The sequence below is a fragment of the Entelurus aequoreus genome, linkage group LG01, assembly GCF_033978785.1.
Source record: "Entelurus aequoreus isolate RoL-2023_Sb linkage group LG01, RoL_Eaeq_v1.1, whole genome shotgun sequence".
Taxonomy (NCBI): domain Eukaryota; kingdom Metazoa; phylum Chordata; class Actinopteri; order Syngnathiformes; family Syngnathidae; genus Entelurus; species Entelurus aequoreus.
The window spans coordinates 23,070,482-23,085,432 of record NC_084731.1 but is presented as its reverse complement, the minus strand read 5'-3'; the positions used below and the strand labels follow the sequence as shown (position 1 = coordinate 23,085,432).

General features: G+C 38.1%; 1 protein-coding gene across 6 annotated transcripts in view; it reads right to left on the bottom strand.

Moving 5' to 3' along the window:
- foxp1b (forkhead box P1b) overlaps positions 1-14,951 on the bottom strand; it is a 498,341-nt gene that overhangs the window by 278,573 nt on the left and 204,817 nt on the right. For all 6 annotated transcript variants that reach the window (XM_062045979.1, XM_062045996.1, XM_062045954.1 and 3 more), the window contains one exon: positions 3,043-3,211. In XM_062045979.1, the coding sequence (XP_061901963.1) occupies positions 3,043-3,201 (159 nt within the window). In that variant the 5' untranslated portion in view covers positions 3,202-3,211. The remainder of the gene's footprint in view (positions 1-3,042; positions 3,212-14,951) is intronic.

Below are 14,951 nucleotides of genomic sequence, written 5' to 3'. Positions count from 1 at the left end.
ATTTCAGCAGGATCTACCCCAGTCTGCTGACATGCAAGCAGAGTAGTAGATTTTTTGTAAAAAAACATTTTATAATTGTAAAGGACAATGTTTTATCAACTGATTGCAATAATGTTAAATTTGTTTCAACTATTAAATGAACCAAAAATATGACTTATTTTATCTTTGTGAAAATATTGGACACAGTGTGTTGTCAAGCTTATGAGATGCGCTGCAAGTGTAAGCCACTGTGACACTATTGTTATTTTTATATTATTATTATTTTATTTTTTTATAAATGTCTAATGATAATGTGAATGAGGGATTTTTAATCAATGCTATGTTAAAATTGTTACTAATATTGATACTGTTGTTGATAATATTCATTTTTGTTTCACTACTTTTGGTTTGTTCTGTGTCGTGTTTGTGTCTCCTCTCAATTGCTCTGTTTATTGCAGTTCTGAGTGTTGCTGGGTCGGGTTTGGTTTTGGAATTGGATTGCATTGTTATGTCATTGCTGTGTATTGTTTTGTTGGATTGATTAATTTAAAAAAATAAAATAAAATTAAAATAAAAAATTTAAAATTGTAATTGTATTTTTTTTTTTTTAATAAATTGTTTTTAAATGAGAATCGATTCTGAATCGCACAACGTGAGAATCGCGATTCGAATTCGAATCGATTTTTTCCCACAGCCCTAGTCAGCAGACTAATTAGGAGTCTTTGTTTGTTTACTTACTACTAAAAGACAAGTTGTCTTGTATGTTCACTATTTTATTCAAGGACTAAATTGCAATAATAAACATATGTTTAATGTACCGTAAGATTTTGTTGTTACAGTAAAGCCAATAATGACATTTTTTGTGGTTAGAAAAGTACCGAAATACTTTTGGTACCGGTACCAAAATATTGGTATCGGGACAACACTAGTACACACACCCAATGGCAGAAATGTAGATCGGCGCCTATGCCGAGAACCTCCAGTGAAACACGGAAGAGGAAGTGAAACCCACTTTCACTTTGCCCGCTGAAAGCTTAGTGAACAACAACACTGATGGTCGCTTTGGTTTCTCATCCGCAGTCGTGTCGTTGCGCAAAAAGCCGTCCCGACGTGCCGTGACGACAGAGCCTGTGCATCATCACCAAACAGCTCCTGACAACAGCCCTAGTTGCCCTGTCGGCAAAACCCGAGATAGCAGAAGACACACACTGATCTTTTCAATGTTGTTCCCTTAAACACGCTGTCGCATGCCACACATAACACTGACACCAACAGAAAGAGCCTGTCCCCGCCGCCTCTAAACTGAGACGCCGCGGAAACGCATCGGGCTTGGGCGACAAGCACGCTGATGTGCGACCCGACGCCTCATTGGCTAACACGTCCGAGCGTGGCATTTCCCTCCCCCCAGTCTGAGGTTTGTTTATCGTGCCATCCCACGGAGTGTCGTTTTTTTCCCCCCCTCAAATTGTCAACAAATATCCCGCGGCACCTACACACTTAAAAATATGCCGGAACATCACTATGAATATTTCAATGGAATTCTGCAGTAAACACATCTGGCAACAAAACACAATCACATAGAGAGAGCACTTCCCCATATTCAAATATTCAAAAAAAAAAAAGTGCCTCAATATACATAAATAATAACACTAATGTGTTTATATACCGGATGTACTTTGAAGAGGGATGAAATATTAATTGGCACTTTAAGAGGGGCCCGCTGATGACGTGCCTTAATAAAGTGAAGACACACTGCAAAAACTGAAATCTAACTAAGATTAAATATCTCAAATAAGGGTGATATTTGCTTATTTTCTGTCTGATAAGATAATTCTTCTCACTAAGCAGATTTTATGTTAGAGTGTTTTACTTGTTTTAAGTGTTTTGGTCCTAAATGATCTCAGTAAGATATTACAGCTTGTAGCTGAGATTTTAAGACCTATATTGAGTAAGGATGATGTTTGATAAGAAATTATCGAGTTCGAGCCTATTTTTGAATCCTCTTATTGAACCGATTCCTTATCGATTCTCTTATCGAATCCAGATAGGTTGTTGTATATGGAAAAAAACCACAATATTTGGTTTAACAAAAGCTCACTTTTATTTGATAAGAAAAAAATAAAATAAAATAAATAAATAAATATTGACTGTTACCCCCCTAAAATAATAAAATAAATAAATATTGACTGTTGTTACCCAAAGTTTATTAAGTGGGATTTTTCAGAAAAACAAATATATACAGTAACACAAAAACAACCTGTCTCTGTGATCACTATAGGTGTATAAATAATAATATAGTGTTAAATAAAATCAGTCCCTTGGGCACAAAACTGAAAATAATACAGCTCTCCAAAAAGTGCACTTCTGCTGCTATTGGAACATACTAACTACACACACAGGCAGGCAGCTAACAAACAATCCAAGACGTCTAATAAAGTTCCAAAGCAGATTAATCCATTTAGGCTCTTTATTGTTGTTTTTAACTATAGTGGTCTCGATAACGGGTACCGGTTGTCAAAAAGGGATTCGAGTCCGAGGACTCGGTTCTTTTCTTATCGAACAACCGGGAAAACCGGTTTCGAGCATCATCCCTAATATTGAGTAAAACATGTTTGAAACTAGAATATCAACTGTTGCAAAGCTGTGTCATCTACACTCACAAGTATAAAACTACTTTTTTAAAGTAATAATTTCTTATTTCAAGCATGTAAAAAAAATCATGACTTTGACACAATTGTGTCTCATATTAAAACAGATGACAGCCAAATGGACTTTGCTGTTTTATTTTCAATGAAACAATAGAAAATACGCAGTCATATAGTAGTACAGTTGTTATTAGTGAGAATATACTTATTTTAAGGTATTTTTGGGTTCATTGAGGTTAGCTAATTTGACTTGTTTTGGAAAGTCTTGACAAGCCAAATTGTCTTGTTCTATTGGCAGATAATTTTGCTTAGTTCAAATAAAATACCCCAAATTTTTGTATTTTTTTTTCTTGTTTTTGAACACTGACTTTTTGCAGTGCAGGTGTGAAAAAGGGGGGGGGGGAGGGGTGTGCTCTACCTGGTGCTGCTGGAGACGGGCGAGATCGGCGGCGGTCACCTCCGCTGACGGCGTGGCGCTCTTGCAGCGTCCCTCCCCGGAACTGTCCTCCGCCCTCGCTCCTCCATTTTGATGAAGTGGTCCATTGCTTGTTGTCTCGGCCCCAGAGTCTTGCATCATGACTTAAAAACTTGCGGGGAAAAAACCAGGGACAGGGAGGGCGAGAAGGAGAGGGAGAAAGAGAGAGAGAGAGAGAGAGAGAGAGAGAGAGAGAGACGAGGTCAAACAGCTGTTAAAACACAGCAATCAGGTTGTGTTACAAGTCCAGGACAAAATATAAACATCTGTCATATCCTTTTTCCTCGCAATTGCACTTTTAATACACGTCTCCTTGTTGGTCTTTGCACTGCCTTCCCTTGTTTTTTGTTTGTTCTTCTCGTATGAGAATACGGAGTCAAAACCAGCTTTTGTTTGAATTCTCCATTATGAAATATAAATACGGGTGCTGTGGTGTGTCTAGCGTATATCTGCGAGGAACCCGACCTGAGTCGAGTTGATGCTGAGGGCCCGGGAAAACACCGGCCCGAGAAAACAAAACACTTGATTTGGGATGGGATGTGTTTACTCGCACGGGTCCCAGAAGAAGTGCCTTTTAATGGGGGAACGGGGCGACAATGTGCGGCCTGCTGAAAGAGCGCCACGTGTAACACCCTATGCAAGTGAGAATGAAGATACGGCGTTCCCTTGCCACTTCCACGGTCTTAGAGATGTCAGATAATGGCTTTTTTGCCGATATCCGATATTGTCCAACTCTTAATTACCGATTCCGATATCAACCGATACCGATACATACAGTCGTGGAATTAACACATTATTATGCCTAATTTTGTTGTGATGCCCCGCTGGATGCATTAAACAATGTAACAAGGTTTTCCAAAATAAATCAACTCAAGTTATGGAAAAAAAATGCCAACATGGCACTGCCATATTTATTATTGAAGTCACAAAGTGCGTTATTTTTTTTAACATGCCTCAAAACAGCAGATTGGAATTTGGGACATACTCTCCCTGAGGGTGTCTATTGTAGCGTCCCGGAAGGGTTAGTGCTGCAAGGGGTTCTGGGTATTTGTTCTGTTGTGTTTATGTCATACTTGCCAACCCTCCCGATTTTTCCGGGAGACTCCCGAATTTCAGTGCCCCTCCCGAAAATCTACCGGGGCAACCATTCTCCCGAATTTCTCCTGATTTTCACCCGGACAACAATATTGAGGCGTGCCGTGATGGTACTGCCTTTAGCATCCTCTACAACCTGTCACTTACGTGTGTCTTTGACAGACACACGTAAGTGACTGCAAGGCATACTTGGTCAACAGCCATACAGGTCACACTGAGGGTTGACGTATAAACAACTTTAACACTGTTACAAATATGCGCCACACTGTGAACCCACACCAAACAAGAATGGCAAACACATTTCGGAAGAACATCCGCACCGTAACACAACATAAACACAACAGAACAAATACCCAGAATCCCTTGCAGCCATAACTCTTACAGGACGCTACAATATACACCCCCGCTACCAACAAGCCCCACCCCCCAACACCCCCCCGCCCCCCACACACACACACACACACACACCAACCCACCCCCCCCCCCATCGCCCGTATTCGGAGGTCTCAAGGTTGGCAAGTATGGTTTATGTTGTGTTACGGTGCGGATGTTCTCCCGAAATGTGTTTGTCATTCTTGTTTGGTGTGGGTTCACAGTGTGGCGCATATTTGTAACAGTGTTAAAGTTGTTTATACGGCACCCTTAGTGTGACCTGTATGGCTGTTGACCAAGTATGCAAAGCATTCACTTGTGTGTGTGAAAAGCCGTAGATATTATGTGACTGGGCCGGCACGCAACGGCAGTGCCTTTAAGGTTTATTGGCGCTCTGTACTTCTCCCTACGTCCGTGTACCACTCGTACCACTCGCGGCGTTTTAAAAAGTCATACATTTTACTTTTTGAAACAGATACCGATAATTTCCGATATTACATCTTAAAGCATTTATCGGCCGATAATATCGGCAGTCCGGTATTATCGGACATCTTTAATTGTGGGTATTTCTTTAAACACGTTTTATAACTAGGGTTATCAAACAATTAAAATATATAATCACATTGTTCATAGTTGACTTAAAATAACCATATTTTCCGGACTATAAGGCGCACTTAAAATCATATTTTTTTAATCAAAACTCGCCTTATAACTCGGTGCGCCTAATGTACGGAATAATTGTGGTTGTGCTTACCGACCTCGAAGCGATTTTATTTGGTACATGGTGAAATGATAAGTGTGACCAGTAGATGGCAGTCACACATGAGAGATACGTGTAGACTGCAATATGACTCAAGTAAACAACACCAACATTGTATATGTTCCATTAAAAATATAGAACATTACACACGGCGCTCAAAAATCTATAAAAAAAATGTTTTAGTACGACTTTGGTAAGCTATGAAGCCGCACCGCTTGATGGATTGTACTGTGCTTCAACTTACGAGTATTATTATGGTGTGTGTATAAGGTAAGACATATTATCTGGCGTTTTGTTTCGCAATATTATGTAAAAGTAACTATTCTTACCTTCCGGTACCTACTGATCTGTATTTAAGATCTGCATAAGTCCAGAAAAAAAATGCATGACATTGCAGGTTTTTCGAGCAAAAGAGCATGTTCGGCAGCGCACAATCACGGAGTACTTACAAGCAGACACAGTGTGTAGACAGAAAAGGGAGAACGGACGCATTTTGGCTTAAAAACTAACGATAAAGGTGAAGTTATAACACCGAAACGCCCTCAGGAAGAGGTGCTTTAAGACATGGCTAGCGAGCTAGCTAGCGGCTAAGACCACCCGCAGTCTGCAGTGTTTAAGCTACTTCTAAATAACTAGTCCTTGTCTCCATGGCGACAAATAATGCAAGTTTCTTTCAAGTATCATCCCTGCAGGACGAGGAATAGCTAAACATGTTTCACTACACACCGTAGAAGGATACAATAGCTACATGCCATGGGTGGATCTACACCTAACATCCACTGTAATTATACCAAGTACAGGAGTGTATCGAGTCGATACTACTATGATTACATCGATATTTTTTATCTTCACAAAATATGTTTTCTTTTTTTATATTATGTTTATAAACTCAGTAAATATGTCCCTGAACACATGAGGACTTTGGATATGACCAATGTATGATCCTGTAACTACTTGGTATCAGGTCGATACCCAAATTTGTGGTATCATCCAAAACTAATGTAAAGTATCCAAACAACAGAAGAATAAGTGATTCTTACATTTTCACAGAAGTGTAGATAGAACATGTATAAACAGAAAGTAAGCAGATATTAACAGTAAATGAACAAGTACATTGATAATACATTTTTACAGCTTGTCCCTCATAATGTTGACAAAATAATAGAATGATAAATGACACAATATGTTACTGCATATGTCAGCACCTAAATAAGGAGCCTTTGTTTGTTTACTTACTAATGAAAAAAAGTGGTCTTTTATGTTCACTATTTTATTTAAGGACAAACTTGCAATAAGTGTGAAGTGAGAATTATATTTGTATAGCGCTTTTCTCTAGTGACTCAAAGCGCTTTTACATAGTGAAACACAATATCTAAGTTACATTTTTAAACCAGTGTGGGTGGCACTGGGAGCAGGTGGGTAAAGTGTCTTGCCCAAGGACACAATGGCAGTGACTAGGATGGCGGAAGCGGGGATCAAACCTGGAACCCTCAAGTTGCTGGCACGGCCACTCAACTAACCGACCAATACCGCCCCACAAGAATAAGAAACATATGTTTAATGTACCCTAAGATTTGTTGTTAAAATAAAGCCAATAATGCCATTTTTTGTGGTCCCCTTTATTTAGAAAAGTATCGAAAAGCATCAAAATACATTTTGGTACCGGTAACATAATATTGCATCGGGACAACCCTAGAATAAACTATTCAATAGATTACTCGATAACTAAAATAATTGATGGATGCTGCTCTATACTTTACCAGGCAAAAACTACAGTTATGAATATAAATAAATGGGATGTTTGAAAACAATCTTGTCTTTCATCATTTAAATTAACTGAATAAAATATGTATGCATTTTTTTTGTATAATGCATGCCTTCTGCTTTCAATAAATAGAAAACAAAGCATCAAGTCACAATTATTTGCTAACATTTTATGTCTACTGTTCTGTCAAGAATTGACGACTCGGTCGGTCCCTCTGTTCTTCCAATCAGTCGGATGATTTACAGCGTTGGTCGCACTGGTGCAACTGACACATCCTCCCAATTTAGGGTTAATGAAGCTGACCAAGTCGGGCAGAAGCAAATTAACTTGCCCGGTTAATTATTTATATGAAGCAGAATTAATGCCTTCAAAACACTCATCATGAAGTCAAAGGGAGAACGGAACTAAATACAGATCCACGGGGTTGCATTGAAGGCGTGTAAATGGGAGGGCTCGGACAGAGCGTCTCTAGAGCCTCAGTCTAAACAAGATGCAGACATGTCTCGACACCAGTGGGACACCCACTCAAACTGACAGATGGGAAATTGAGGTTGATAACTTGTCAGGGAGAATATTTGGAAAATGATAGGTGGGAAAATAATCTCGACATCGCATTATTAAAAAAAATAAACAGCACTATTTTTTAGGTCATGGTATTGGCAAGCGTCTCAGGTCGGTATCTCGGATACTGAACAAATTAAAAAGACGGTTTCATAAAATATACCTGATTTATGTTATGTATACATACTAACATCAACCAGTCTGTCTGGCAAGAACCCAAGCCAGGAGAGTCATGTGACATAGTGGCCTGTTTTCTAGGCTGGGACTAAAACAGACCCCTACCTCTTAGTCTCTCTAAACAGATGTTGACCCAGCTAGCCCCCTCCAGTCTGACACTCCCTTCATAATGTGATTTTCTAAACAAGGCCTGAGTAAAACGACTCCAACAACAAGTCCATCTGTAGGCTAACAAATACTAGTTCTCTCCCTCGGACACCAAATAGACAATAGGCATGTAAAACAAAATGCAACATATGAGATATGTGTTGACTACCGTATTTTCCAGAATATACAGAACACTGGTATATAAGCCACACCTACTAAATTTTAGGGAAAACTTTTTTTTTTCATATATTACCAAGATCAGGTTCAAACACTGATGACATCTATTAAACAAGACAAGAAGCAAAGAATTACCGTATGTTTCGGAGTATAAATCGCTCCGGAGCATAAGTCGCACCGGCCGAAAATGCATAATAAAGAAGGAAAAAAACATATATAAGTCGCACTGGAGTATAAGTCGCTTTTTTAGGGGAAATGTATTCGATAAAACCCAACACCAAGAATAGACATTTGAAAGGCAATTTAAAATAAATAAAGAATAGTGAACAACAAGCTGAATAAGTGTACGTTATATGAGGCATAAATAACCAACGAAGAACGTGCCTGGTATGTTAACGTAACATATTATGGTAAGAGTCATTCAAATAACTATAACATATAGAACATGCTATACGTTTACCAAACAATCTGTCACTCCTAATCGCTAAATCCCATGAAATCTTATACGTCTAGTCTCTTACGTGAATGAGCTAAATAATATTATTTGATATTTTACGGTAATGTGTTAATAATTTCACACATAAGTCACTCCTGAGTATAAGTCGCACCCCCGGCCAAACTATGAAAAAAACTGTGATTTATAGTCCGAAAAATACGGTAAACAGAGACAAAATTCAATTTGGCTCAATTTGAGGAGAGTCGCCTAGACACTGTACCCTTGAACAGTGTCTCAGCACGCTCTGGCGAAAGATTGTACGCCTCCTCCTTTATTTGGACTTTCCCTGACCACATGGCAACAGCTGCTTCCAAAGGGATGTGGGTTGTAAACAGCGTTGCCTTTGGTTACAGAACAGTTCAAAAGAAAAGGTCGTAAACACTTCACAGAAAAGGTCGTAAAACAGTTCAAAGAAAGGTTCGTAAAAGACGTCAAAAAAGCGGTGTCTGGAACTTGGGCATATCCTGCCTTCTCTCCGCTTTGTAGTCCTTGGGTTAAAACAATATATTTCTGTTGATTACAATACATGAAAGAAAACAGAACACCTTCATGTTGCTTCCCCCCATTACACAGTGGAGTTTTACAAGCCTTCTTCTTGGTAGGTTCAAAGACAGCTTTTGGTCTTCTCGCTGGGAACTCATTTCAACACAAAGTTTTTATGATAACTTAGATAAAATTATTCTAACAACCGGACTATAAGCCGCGGATATACATTGCAAAATGAGTTACTATATTTTTCGGACTATAAGTCGCAGTTTTTTTCATAGTTTGGCCGGGGGGTTCGACTTATACTCAGGAGCGACTTATTTGTGAAATTATTAACACATTACCGTAAAATGTCAAATAATATTATTTAGCTCATTCACGTAAGAGACTAGACGTATAAGATTTCTTCGGATTTAGCGATCAGGAGTGACAGATTGTTTGGTAAACGTATAGCATGTTCTATATGTTATAGTTATTTAAATGACTCTTACCATAATATGTTACGTTGACATACCAGGCACGTTCTCAGTTGGTTATTTATGCCTCATATAACGTACACTTATTCAGCCTGTTGTTCACTATTCTTTATTTATTTTAAATTGCCTTTCAAATGTCTATTCTTGGTGTTGGGTTCTATCAAATACATTTCCCCAAAAAATGCGACATATATATGTTTGTTTCCTTCTTTATTATGCATTTTCGGCCGGTGCGACTTATACTCCGGAGCGACATATACTCCCAAAAATACGGTATTTACACAGACAAATTGTATCAATGTTTATTTACAAACGGTGCCTGTAACAGGGCAGTAAAACGGCTGATCAAACAAAACTGAAGTCATCGTCATGAACCTTACGCTAGCTCTCCAATCAGTTAAACAGACTCAATAAGTCCCCAGTGACGTTTTTGGTGAATTTACTGAGGGATTTGTGAAACTGAAACAACACAAAAAGAAAGCCATTGTAAGTCGACAATGCTAACACAAACGCTTGTAAACACGTTAGCATAACAGCTAATGCTAACGACACTAGCTTCATTACATCCTGATAGCACATACAAATATGCATGAAAACACTTCTACAGACATCACACATGGGACGGTTTAGTAAGTATGAATGAATGAATTAAGAATCCATGCAAGTAAAAACGCTATGGATGGCTAGAAGACTGAACTGGCACTCTACTTCCGGTTGAAAGCACTAAATGGAAGGACACTGCAGCACTTGTCCAAAAGATGGTGTCATAGCATAAACTTAGTGTATTTGCTTGTTTTATTTATTTTTTGCTATTTTTATCATGGCCGTCAGCAAAGAAAAATACACTAATTAGCCTCACGGTCTTGTAAGCCAAAGGGTTCAAATAAAGGAAAAATAATAAGCAACTAATAGTCTGGAATTTTCGGTAATAATATAGACTTTAGATTGTTTTCATTATATACATACAGAAACAAGTTGAGGCGCTCCCCCAAAAGCTTTGTGAAAATAGGTCATTTCATAGCTAAAAACAACAGAAATGGGTACGTTTCCAAATACATATCATCTAACACAGTAACCAAGGGAACAAGTCATGGGGTATTTTTAATGTATTTTTTTAAAACACTTCATAAAAAAATAATAAAGGTTATGGAAGAATTATAGTTGTTGGATTAACCTATTTTCCTTAAAATACACATTGTTGTTTTATCCGATTACTTCATTAATAGAAGAAACTAGGGTTGTACGGTATACCGGTACTAGTATAGTACCGCAATACTAATGAATCATATTCTGTACTATACCGCCTCTGAAAAGTACCGCTTATCCCCCCATGGGTGGATCTACACCTAACATCCACTGTAATGATACCAAGTACAGGAGTGTATCTAGTCGATACTACTATGATTACATCGATATTTTTTATCCTCACAAAATCTTTTTTCATTTTTTATATTATGTTTATAAACTCAGTCAATATGTACCTGGACACATGAGGACTTAAAGGCCTACTGAAACCCACTACTACCGACCACGCAGTCTGATAGTTTATATATCAATGATGAAATCTTAACATTGCAACACATGCCAATATGGCCGGGTTAAGTTATAAAGTGACATTTAAAATTTCCCGGGAAATATCCGTCTGAAACGTCGTGGTATGATGACGTATGCGCGTGACGTAGTCAGTTAAACAGAAGTTATGGTACCCCGTAGAATCCTATACAAAAAGCTCTGTTTTCATTTCATAATTCCACAGTATTCTGGACATCTTTTGCAATTTGTTTAATGAACAATCAAGGCTGCAAAGAAGAAAGTTCTAGGTGGGATCGGTGCATTAGCAGCGGACTACAGCAACACAACCAGGAGGACTTTGTTGGAGAGCAGACGCGCTAGCTGGCGACCTCACCTTGACTTCCTACGTCTCCGGGCCGCCAAACGCATCGGGTGAAGTCCTTCGTGCTTCCGTCAATTGCTGGAACGCAGGTGAGCACGGGTGTTGATGAGCAGATGAAGGCTGGCTGGCGTAGGTGGAGAGCTAATGTTTTTAGCATAGCTCCGTGAGGTCCGGTTGCTAAGTAGGCTTCCATGGCGTCGTTAGCACAGCATTGTTAACCTTCGCCAGGCTGGAAAGCATTAACCGTGTAGTTACATGTCCACGGTTTAATAGTATTGTTGATTTTCTATCTATCCTTCCAGTCAGGGTTTTTTTTTTGTTTGTTTCTATATGCATTTAAAGCACGATGCTATCACGTTAGCTCGTAGCTAAAGCGTTTCGCCGATGTATTGTCGTGGAGATAAAAGGCACTGAATGTCCATTTCGCATTCTCGACTCTCATTTTCAAGAGGATATAGTATCCGAGGTGGTTTAAAATACAAATCCGTGATCCACAATAGAAAAAGGAGAGGGTGTGGAATCCAATGAGCCAGCTTGTACCTAAGTTACGGTCAGAGCGGAAAAAAATATGTATTTCACTGCATTCTAGTCCGTCACTCTAACGTTCCTCGTCCACGAATCTGTCATCCTCGCTCAAATTAATGGGGTAATGGTCCGAATAGCTCTAGCTGCGTTGAAAACAATAGGGAAATATGAGGGCGTGAACAACTGACAACGTCACGCTACTTCCGATAGGGGCAAGGTTGTTTTTTTATCAGAGACCAAAAGTTGCTAACTTTATCGACGTTGTTCTATACTAAATCCTTTCAGCAAAAATATGGCAATATCGCAAAATGATCAAGTATGACACATAGAATGGATCTGCTATTCCCGTTTAAATAAAAAAAATTCATTTCAGTAGGCCTTTAAGTTATGACCATTTTATCATCCTGTATACTTGGTATCAGGTCGATACCCAAATGTGTGGTATCATCCAAAACTAATGTAAAGTATCCAAACAGCAGAAGAATAAGTGATTATTACATACAGGTCACACTGAGGGTAGCCGTACAAACAACTTTAACACTGTTACAAACATGCGCCACACTGTGAACCCACACCAAACAAGAATGACAAGTGTAGATAGAACATGTATAAACAGAAAGTAAGCAGATATTAACAGTAAATGAACAAGTACATTAACAGTCAATTTTTACAGCTTGTCCCTCATAATGTTGACAAAAACAAGTTGAGGCGCTCCCCCAAAAGCTTTGTGAAAATAGGTCATGTCATAGCTAAAAACAACAGAAATGGGTATGTTTCCAAATACATATTATCTAACACAGTAACCAAGGGAACAAGTCATGGGGTATTTTTAATGTATTTTTAAAACACTTCATAAAAAAATAATAAAGGTTACGGCAGAAAGATAGTTGTTGGATTAACCTATTTTCCTTAAAATACACATTGTTGTTTTATCCAAATACTTCATTAATAGAAGAAACTAGGGTTGTACAGTATACCGGTACTAGTATAGTACTGCAATACTAATGAATCATATTCGGTACTATACCGCCTCTGAAAAGTACCGGTTATCCCCCTATGGGTGGATCTACACCTAACATCCACTGTAATGATACCAAGTACAGGAGTGTATCTAGTCGATATTACTATGATTACTGTATTTTTCGGAGTATAAGTCGCACCGGAGTATAAGTCGCACCTGCCGAAAATGCATAATAAAGAAGGAAAAAAACATATAAGTCGCATTTTTGGGGGAAATTTATTTGATAAAACCCAACACCAAGAATAGACATTTAAAAGGCAATTTAAAATAAATAAAGAATAGTAAACAACAGGCTGAATAAGTGTACGTTATATGAGGCATAAATAACCAACGGAGAACGTGCCTGGTATGTCAACGTAACATATTATGGTAAGAGTCATTCAAATAACTATAACATATAGAACATGCTATACGTTTACCAAACAATCTGTCACTCCTAATCGCTAAATCCCATGAAATCTTATACGTCTAGTCTCTTACGTGAGAGATGAGCTAAATAATATTATTTGATATTTTACGGTGATGTGTTAATAATTTCACACATAAGTCGCTCCTGAGTATAAGTCGCACCCCCGGCCAAACTATGAAAAAAACTGTGACTTATAGTCCGAAAAATACGGTACATCGATATTTTTTATCTTCACAAAATCTTTTTCATTTTTTATATTATGTTTATAAACTCAGTAAATATGTACCTGGACACATGAGGACTTAAGTTATGACCATTTTATCATCCTGTAACTACTTGGTATCAGGTCGATACCCAAATGTGTGGTATCATCCAAAACTAATGTCAAGTATCCAAACAACAGAAGAACAAGTGATTATTACATTTTAACAGAAGTGTAGATAGAACATGTATAAACAGAAAGTAAGCAGATATTAACAGTAAATGAACGAGTACATTAATAATCCATTTTTACAGCTTGTCCCTCATAATGTTGACAAAAACAAGTTGAGGGGCTCCCCCAAAAGCTTTGTGAAAATAGGTCATTTCATAGCTAAAAAAAACAGAAATGGGTACAGTATTTTTCGGACTATAAGTCGCAGTTTTTTTCATAGTTTGGCCGGGGGTGCGACTTATACTCAGGAGCGACTTATGTCTGAAATTATTAACACATTAGCGTAAAATATCAAATAATATTATTTAGCTCATTCACGTAAGAGACTAGACGTATAAGATTTCACGGGATTTAGCGATTAGGAGTGACAGATTGTTTGGTAAACGTATAGCATGTTCTATATGTTATAGTTATTTGAATGACTCTTACCATAATATGTTACGTTAACATACCAGGCACGTTTTTAGTTGGTTATTTATGCCTCATATAACGTACACTTATTCAGCCTGTTGTTCACTATTCTTTATTTATTTTAAATTGCCTTTCAAATGTCTATTCTTGGTGTTGGGTTTTCTCAAATAAATTTCCCCCAAAAATGCGACTTATACTCCAGTGCGACTTATATATGTTTTTTTCCTTCTTTATTATGCATTTTCGGCCGGTGCGACTTATACTCCAGTGCGACTTATATATGTTTTTTTCCTTCTTTATTATGCATTTTCGGCCTGGGGCGACTTATACTCCGGAGCGACTTATACTCCGAAAAATACGGTATGTTTCCAAATACATATGATCTAACACAGTAACCAAGGGAACAAGACATGGGGTATTTCTAATGTATGTAAAAGTGATGATTAAGGACAGAAAGGCCTACAATGGGATGCGTAGTAATGCGTGGACCCAGCCGTGATGAGGGGATGGCTAAAATTAACACCCAATTAATTTTTAAATTGACAAACAAATGAAACCCATAAATCTACGCTCTCATTAATTTTATCACGGAATCATTCAAAATTGCAATATCAGGAGCAAAAAAAAGAGGTGGGGGGGACGAACAT